The 9,344-nt window shown below is 38.2% G+C and overlaps 1 protein-coding gene across 1 annotated transcript; it reads left to right on the forward strand.

Annotated features, from left to right (window-relative positions):
- Nucleotides 1–1,934: 1,934 nt before the first annotated feature.
- arr3a (arrestin 3a, retinal (X-arrestin)) lies at nucleotides 1,935–8,497 on the forward strand. Its single transcript, XM_026183043.1, has 18 exons — nucleotides 1,935–2,004; nucleotides 3,440–3,471; nucleotides 4,227–4,257; nucleotides 4,363–4,423; nucleotides 4,519–4,563; nucleotides 4,666–4,856; nucleotides 5,151–5,210; nucleotides 5,298–5,374; nucleotides 5,484–5,619; nucleotides 5,706–5,790; nucleotides 5,881–5,953; nucleotides 6,056–6,193; nucleotides 6,365–6,448; nucleotides 6,543–6,566; nucleotides 6,657–6,706; nucleotides 6,835–6,854; nucleotides 7,651–7,681; nucleotides 7,995–8,497. The coding sequence occupies exons 2-16, from the start codon at nucleotides 3,464–3,466 to the stop codon at nucleotides 6,837–6,839; spliced, it is 1,068 nt and encodes a 355-aa protein (XP_026038828.1). The 5' UTR covers nucleotides 1,935–2,004; nucleotides 3,440–3,463; the 3' UTR covers nucleotides 6,840–6,854; nucleotides 7,651–7,681; nucleotides 7,995–8,497.
- The last annotated feature ends 847 nt before the right edge of the window (nucleotides 8,498–9,344 follow it).

Raw genomic sequence — 9,344 nt, forward strand, 5'->3', positions numbered from 1 at the left:
CATGATTTAAGAGCAGTAATTATACTGCATCCAAATGTGTCCCCAGGACTCAAGAAGCTGTCTGAACATAATCAACAATTGCAGGTACAGCGATGCCATTTAATTAGCATCTATTATATGAAGTTTTACAATACATTAAGTAGGTAGGGGATGTATTTCTGTTTTTCTCTCTTTAACCCACTTCTTTGTCTCATTTTCTCCTTTGATTCCAGTTTCCAACCAATCAAAAACTACTCAGACTAAATCTGTTTCAAAGATAAAATCTGTGTACTATACTAACATTTTGTTTCTTCTGAGTATTTATGTGCATATTGTGTCTAAGCAACTGCTGTTGATCAAACTGCTGCCTAATAAGGCCAAGTCACTTCTGCAGATTAGATTTTAAATCTCTACGGCCCCACTTTCTTGCTTAAATTAAAGTTAAATACTATTAAAAACATATTTTCAGTTTGTCTAATGCCAGACATACACTATTAGTAGATATTCAAAAGTCAAAGATACTTTTTTTCACCATTTCTTTGGATACAGATGAGTGTGTTTGTCCTACAGGGCGATCCTCCTTAGAGGCAATCGCTCTGTCACATTGTGTTTAGGTTGATGGTTTAAAGGGCGCAAGCCAGAGACACAGTTTCCAAGAAACATCAGCAAGTGACAGAAAAACCTGTACCTACTATTTCTGTTTTATTTCATCCCACCCAGATCAAGAATACGTGTGGTTAAAGTCCAACGTGGAAAAGGCATTAAGTAACATCTCCCTCTTGGCGTCAGATCTTCCCATTGCGTCAAACGAATAAAGAAAACAAAAGCTGGAAAATGCTAAAGCTCATAAAGGCTGTGCAGAACACCTCACCGGGATTATGATTGTCATTAAGGACTACGTTAAGCCATGTTTGGTACAACACAGTAACCCCTGACTTGTGGGGTGTCCAGGTGGCCTAATCTCTGTTAACCTCAGCTTAACTCCAGCAAAGGTCTTGTCATCCTTTGGATGCAATAAAAACACTACATTTACATTTACTACATTTTTAAAGCTTTCTGTCTCATAATCAAGAATCTTTTTTAACTAAAAAATATTCCCTAGTATCCCCATCAATCCTAAAATATTTTACTTTACGTTCCTGTGTTCTTCATTCTTTTAACATAAGCTAGTTATAACGGACCTGTTGGAGGATTAGGAGCTTTTCAAGGGTCAAAGGGGATTCTGGTGATTCTCCTTAATCTTTGGCACGTTACTTAGACACTGTTGAATAAGAAAGCTTATTCTGACCTCACCGTTGATACTCCCGTCATCTGTACCATATTGGGAGAGGGAACTGTTAATCTGCTGAGAGCAGACAGACTGGAGTACTAGGAATCTATACACGGCTGCACACTGGCTTAAAATAAGAAAACATTTGAAACCTTTATCATATAGGTTAGTTTATTATTTCATCTCCCTATCAAGCATATAGCAATACTCTTGAATCTGATATATTTTTTAAAATGTTTGTGTTTTTATGATTGTAAAAGAAAATAAAAAAGAACAAATAACACATAGATACCCAGCTAACCCATATTTACAGATAAAGGTGCTGCTCACAGATGCAGTTTTTAATGCAAGCTATAAAGATGTTCAACACAATTTTTTTGATGGGGAAAAAAATCCATCAGAGAAAGAAAACGTTGATTTTAAATGGCCTGTTTTGTTGTGCTTTCTGAATCAAAGGAGATTTGAGTGATTTGTGGAGGTGCAGAGGGGGATTATCGGCCTACTACAGCCGCATGGCGACTGTGAGGTTGTATTTATGTCCCTGTGATTTAGATGGCTGCACCTTTTGTTGTCCGAAAAAAGCTGCTCTCTGATTGCTTAACAGGATTATGAAGCAGGTAAAAACAGCAATAGTGAACTGGCTAAGCCTGAAGGATGCACAGAGGGAGGCAGGTATAAAAAGGGAGCTCAGCTGTAGACTGCACTCTCAACTTATCCTGACATCCTTCACCACGGTCCCAGACTACTAAGAAGAGGTAAGAATTCTTCATATTCACAGATGAATGAATGAAAGGATGGATGTGTAGTGGTGAAACTAATTATGAAGTACAGTTTTATGCCTGATAGCCCCCTGCAACCTTGAATTGGATAAGTAGCTATGAAAATGAATAGAGGTCAAAGGTCAAATGGTTCAATGGTGAAAATCATTCAGTTATGCTCCACTGTGGGGTTGAATAAGGATGATGGAAGTCATTACAGTATATACGTATTGCATTGTTTTAATAGGCCATTAAAGTTAACCGACAGGTTCTCTCTGAGGCCATATCTACAATCAGTGAACATATGTAAGAATGCTTGTGTATGGAGGCCAGGTAAAAAAAGAGCCAAAATAGTGCAAAATGAGAAGAAAATGAGAATGCAAGTTCAATTCAATTCAATTTTCAATTCAATTTTAGCTATACAGCGGCAAATCACAGCAACAGTCGCCTCAAGGCGCTTTATATTGTAAGGTAGATGCTACAATAATACATACGTAACAAAAACATCTGCTTTCTGTGGCTTTCAGTATGTCTACTAAATTATCTGCAGACAAGAATGCTATTTAATCACTGTAAAATAGAGTAATCGACCAATAAATATTAAATATAGTGCTCTGTGGTTTGAGCAAGAATCTAACAAAGGCATAGTTCAGTATTTTTGAAGAGGTGTGCAACAATCACATATGCTGAAATTGCACAGCAATTAGCCAATCAGAAGAGAGGCAGGAAGCTGCTGTACCTGCTCCTGGCACTGAAATAAGTAACTGTAGCCCAAAGCAACTTTAGACTGAAGGCATCTGGGTAATTAACCAAGACTTTATTCTCATTCTTTGCATTTATCCATAATCTTTGTATTGGAGATTGGAGTTGACACAGAAGGTGCCAATAGAAAAAAAACCCAACAAATTTCTAAAGGGAAATATGATCTGATGTTTAAAAATATATAAGACCAAACAACCTGAAGACTGGAGATTATTTTGGAAGATGATGATCAGATATGTTTGAAAATACGTATTTAATTAAATGCTTGTAGTGCTCTTAACCCTTCAGGACTAATCTTTATCTAGGAGTTATAGATAGCTAAAGTCCTGGAATGCTATCAAAGGTGATGAATGGGTTTTATCCATTTAGTGTTCCTTAAATAGTCCAAAGACTTTGGCACTTTTAGGAGAAACATACTGTGACATAACCACGTGTGCAATGTAAATCTTTGGTTGTTTGTTGTGAGGTCACGGGGGTCAGTTAGCAGCCAGAGAAACACCAGTTTGGTGGAAGAGTCCTAACACCAGTGGCGTAATCTTATTGCAGAGGATTAACCCTCTGTACCCTCAAATAAAAGCATCACTCCAGCTGCCAGAGAGCTCTCAGTTATAGATCTGTGACCTCCTGATCACTTTTTGATCATTTGTTTTTTTCACCTTTCTTCCAACAGAATACTTCCAAAAACCTTCTAGAGATGGCAAAGTAAGTACTGGATACATTTTGTTTTTATCTTTATGTCCCAGAGGAACTGCTGATTCTAATCAAACTATTTAAAGATCTCGCTCTCTCATACTCAAAAAATATAACAATCCAAAGCTATTGTTAGTGGAAAGATGTTTCCCTTTTACCTAAAGAAAATCTGACAGGGGCCAAAAGGTTGATAAAAATCATGATCTCTTTGAAATTTGTGGAGTTGTAGACAGGATGGTCAGCCAACTCCTAAAAGGGACAATTATTAGAAAGTATTTATTTAGGTCTGTAATAGGCTTAGTCTCTCAACATGCTCTTTCAAATATGGTAACACAGCTCTGAGCTTTATTTGATGACAGTGGTAATTGGTTATTTGGGGAACCCTCTTACAGCATTTGTAGCTCCCTCACCTGAGCCAGCCTCTCAATCCTGGCTTGATGAGGTAAAGCAGCTCCACGCTTAGCTATTACTAACTGGATAACGAGGACTAAAGGATTACCAGCCCTTCTGTCATTTGCCAAGAAACCAAATTTACCCACAGGGTCCAAATTGAATCACTATTTTATCTTGTTAAGCCTGACAGTAACTCCATGGATGTAAGTGGATGTACTCTTCTTTTAAAAACATGGGTTCTCCAGCTTTATTCAACATTTCACACACTTATTTCTGCCCTGGTTGCCAGGATAAGGAGGTTAATATTTTAACTGTAATCTATACAAAAAGGTTAATTTAAAGGTTGAGTGGTGTTTCTCCTTTTCGCTTCACAGGGTTTTCAAGAAGACCAGTGGAAATGGAGGGGTATGTTCTCTTTTATTCTCTTAAAACATTTTTTTAATAGACTGAAAAAGGGGTAAAACTTAAAAGGTTCTGAAACACTATGCTTTCCCTTCTTCAATGTGACAGCTGACCCTCTACCTGGGGAAGAGAGACTATGTGGATCATGTGGACAAAGTGGACAGAGTTGGTACGTTCCTATTACAGAGTGTTTTTTCTGTATTTGTGTTTGCCTGCGGTCATTATGAAGACAATAACTGTGCCTGTAATCCTGCTCCCTTGCAGACGGCGTCGTAAAGCTGGACCCAGCAGATTTCGGAGACAGAAAAGGTAGCGTCACATAAAGCGCCGTTTTAAATTGGGTTCAGTTCTATAAATAGAAGCTTTTGCCAATCACTGTGAAGTAGCTGATGTAATTACACCTGTCTGCAGTGTTCGTGCAGCTGGCATGTGCCTTCCGTTATGGTAGTGATGACCTGGATGTGATGGGCCTGTGCTTCAGGAAGGACATCTGGATGCAGCAAACCCAACTCTATCCTAATGGCGAGAAGCCTGCCTTGAGTGCCATGCACGACACCCTGCTGAAGAAGGCAGGAGACAACGCACACCCTTTCTCTTTTGAGGTGTGTGACTCAGGACCACAAAATTAAGCACGACAAGCAGTTTATGACCTCAGCCATGTGAGAAAGAGTTGTTTTTGCTTTTTTAGAAATTGTGCATGTAACATTCAATGACACATGATGTTACTCCACTTTAATACTGAGTATTTAATAGACATTTATATATTTTTTCTTAACGAGGAAAAGCTCAAATTAACAATTTCTTTCTTCCTGAATATCTAAAATTAGGCTTTATTTTGTAATTTCATGGAAGTAGCTCTTGCGTTTTCTTATAAATCTTAGTCTTTGTCTCCATAGATTCCAAACAACCTACCCTGCTCAGTCTCTCTGCAGCCTGGACCTGATGACAAGGGAAAGGTGAGGCATCCCTTTACCTTAGAGTATATAGGCAAGGATGTCACTTGTTTAAATATCAGCTGTTCACAACTGCACTGTACTTTGCAGGCTTGTGGCGTTGACTTTGAGATCAAAACTTATCTTGCCAAGGAAAAGAACAACCCCGATGAAAAGATTGAAAAGAAGTGAGTTCACTTCCACTAATGTCTTTGCCTTGCTATCTCGCCTCTCTTTGTTCCATTTCATTTTTCCTCACCTCATCTCTTCTTCCTTCCCTCTCCTTGGCCCTGACAGGGACACCGCCCGTCTCGTCATTCGTAAAATCCAGTACGCCCCGTCTCAGGTGGGCGCCGGGCCCAAGGCTGATATCTGCAAAAGCTTCATGATGTCTGACAAGCCCGTTCATCTAGAAGCTTCAATGGAGAAAGATGTACGGCAGCAAAATTTTAGCTTCACCCTGTTGAAATGGGAGCTGTGCAGTGAACCAATTAAAATCTCTCTCCTGTTTTGCCGCAGCTCTACTTTCATGGTGAAGCGATCCCAATCAAGATCAAAATCAAAAACGAGAGCAACAAAACAGTCAAGAAAATTAAAATCAGTGGTGGGTACCTCTATTCACTGAAATACTGAAATAAATCCTGAAAATGTTATAAAGAAATAACATTTTTCTATATCTTCCTCCCTGCAACAGTGGACCAAACCACAGACATCGTCCTCTACTCGGCAGACAAATACACCAAGTGTGTTCTTAACCAAGAGTTCGGGTATGTGGGCAGAAAACTGAAAGCACAGCAAATGTCACAGAAGCAAAATGAAAATATAAAATTGGGTCAATCTGCTCATGTGTTTCTTTTCACTCTCTGCAGAGAGACGGTGGACTCTAACGGCAGCTTCGACAACACTCTGACCATCACACCTCTGCTCGCTGATAACAAGGAGAAAAGAGGTTTGGCGCTGGACGGTCGACTGAAGGACGAGGACACCAACTTGGCCTCCACCACCATGTAAGTGCACACTGGTGTAAAGTTTGGGCGAAACACTCCTCTCTGTCGGTTCTTTGTTGCTTCACATTTCCATCCGCTTTCTTGTTCAGTGTCCACAATGTCTTACAGTAGTACACTCAGCTAATTTAAACCCCTCTAATCCTTCAAATCCCTGCACTTCGTCCTCCACAGGCTGCGGCAGGGAGTAGAAAAAGAGGTGCTGGGTATCCTGGTTTCCTACAAGATTAAAATTAACCTCATGGTGGCTGGAGGAGGGTAAGTATTTTTTGACACAAGTAAATCCCGTTCAAGATTAAACAGAACGAAACGGCAAAGGCCGGCTTACGTGTTCCCTCTTTTCTCCATGTAGTCTGCTGGGTGGCCTCACTTCCAGGTGAGTAATATTTAGTGACAATATTATCACAATCCATACAGAAATGATGATTGCATGCATTCACATTATTTGGCTCATTTTTCTCTGCAGTGATGTCACATTGGAGCTCCCACTGAATCTCATGCACCCCAAGCCTGAAGGTATTTTTTTTACCTTGTAGAGCCTAAAAGACTCCTAAAATTTTATAGAAATGCCTTTAAAATGATTTTAACTCTCATGCCTAATTACGTTCTCGCCTTTGTGCTAATCTCTTTTCTACACGGAGCAGAATAAGGAGTATACACTGGTGTAAGTTGTGTTTAATACTTTATTATTTACATGTTGTTTTGGGTGCTATCACCTAGACATTTCATTATCAGGACTTGACTTAGAAGCTAACAAATGAAAGCTGAATTTTAAGAAAATGCTTTAAAAATTGCATACAGTGTAAAATATAATACAATGAAAAACGTACATAAGCATATAAAATGTTAAAACAATTTGTATTTGAAATCAGCAGCATGTTTAAAAAGCTAGAATAGGTTTTTTATACAACTTAGGTGGGAAGAGGTTAACCCTCGATATGACATTGTTTGGTCAAATAGTTCAAAATGTTCAGCATGAAGTTAAGAATAATTTAGGAACGATCCTTTTTTTTAATCCTAAGAGTAAAGATGTGGGAAACCCAGAGAAAATCATGCACAGGGGGAAAAAACATTATAAAATATGTCTGAAGATCACGCTCTTGGGAACAATATATCTGAACAAAATATAAAAGTTTAGAAGTACTTAGTTACTTTGAAGGTCTTTCCACATGTTACACGTATGAAAGGAGGATATCTGTGTAGTAAAAAAAAAAGTCTAAACTAGTCTGCCAACAGACTGTCAGTTTCAATATTGAGCATGTTGTCTTTGTCCTAATTATATAGTCTTTAAACTCATTAACAATGATTTCATTCTTCTTTATTTAAATTACACAGAGTTCTACCTTTTTTAAAAATGGACCATATGTGTGATTTGTTTTTATGTTTCTTTTTCTTATTATTTCATTAATAAATTGAGCTATTGTTATTAATTTATCTGTATCCTTTTCCTGTTTTTACAGTGTCTTAAATGAAAACACCCCCATAGTCAAGGTGAGATTCAGCTATTACTATGTAACCTGCCATCTGCTATATTTATGAATTTTTGTAAGATGAAAATTAAAGTCATTAAATGTGTTGACAGGATATGCACTGTTTTATATAGAACTTCCTCCAGGACATTGAGTTGATAACTGCTTTGCTTTTAATATTGTAAATTACAATTACAAATACATGAAAGCAATAGATTATGAGGAATGATTATGACACCTTATACTCTTAAAGAGGAAATTCTGATGCTAAAAAGTGAAGTATATTATATAATGACATCACAGATTCCAACATCTCTTTCTGTTTACTTCTCAAGAGAGGATGTTACCCTGGACACTGAAAAGAAACCCACAGGAACAAAACAAAAGGAAGTGACAAAAACAAAGAAGAAAGAACACGACTGGTGTCCTCACACCAAGTCGTTACAGAGCAACCGAGGACATCTACCTTTCAGACACACCAAGGATATGCGTACAGATGTAACATCAGTCCTCTTGCAGATTTCGTGGTCATGTTGAATAAATGTAATTTTAGCCGTAGAGAGAATGCTTGGATTGCATGTTAGTATCCAACATTTAAACACCCCAGACTTCTGTAGCAGCATGTTCTGATTATCCTTTGCATGTTTGCAGGATGTGATTGGAAGGCAATGAACAGAAAATCAGAGAGAAACCCTCAAAAGCTGATGTGCTTTTGATTATTGTGGTGTGTTCATTCATTATTTTGAATGATGTACTTCTCCATGTGAAATGTGGTGGATTATGGTTTAGACTGGACACATGAAACATCCCAAAATACAATAAAATTGCCTGAAAGACAGCTTTAAATGTTTTCTTTCTTTCTTAATTTCGTTGTCTTGTTTTCATACATTGTTCACATCATAAGAGTAGATACTGGAGGGCACTTTACTTATGGCCAGAGGACTACTTTAGAAAATACGAATGCCAAAGATAGACTTTCAAGAAAACACTATCAAAACACTACTATATTCTGTATTGGAACTGAAGGACTGGATTCTAAACAAATGCTCCCAAAGACAACTGTTCTATAAATTTATGGGATGTAGGTGCTGCCTATAGGTAATAGTTTAGATGTGTAATTTCAATTAAAGTTGAATATATTTAGGCCGTAGCAGATATCTTCTCGACATAAAAACATCATGTCTGGGGTACACCTACATATTTACATATCCACGAACTTCCTGTGTTGTCTTCCTCTATTCCTGCCTGCTAGCTCCATGGTCAACCTCCTTCGTCCAATATATTTACATTGCCTCTTCTACACATGTCCAAACCATCACAGCTTTGCTCTTCTAACCCTACTTGTCCCTTTGATCTAATTCTAATCTTCTCCTTTATCGTCACTCTCAGTGGAAATCTTAAAATCTTTATCCATCTTAAACCCGACTCTTACCACCCACCTCGCCACTGTCTCACCGTCCTTACACATGTCCTGCTCCAACCATTACTCCTTTTGATCTTCTCTGTACTTCAACACTCTCAAAGCAAACATCACACATGTAGTGCGCTTTCTCAGCTTGAAGCCATACTGCTGTTCACTAAAAGTCACCTCTCTTCATAATTTAGCTTCCTCAAGTCTTTCCCACAGTTTTCAGTTTTCAGTTTTATTTGTCATATGCAAGTTAGCACAGGGTCAACATTGCAAT

Source organism: Astatotilapia calliptera, chromosome 10 (genome assembly GCF_900246225.1).
Source record: "Astatotilapia calliptera chromosome 10, fAstCal1.2, whole genome shotgun sequence".
NCBI classification, from domain to species: domain Eukaryota; kingdom Metazoa; phylum Chordata; class Actinopteri; order Cichliformes; family Cichlidae; genus Astatotilapia; species Astatotilapia calliptera.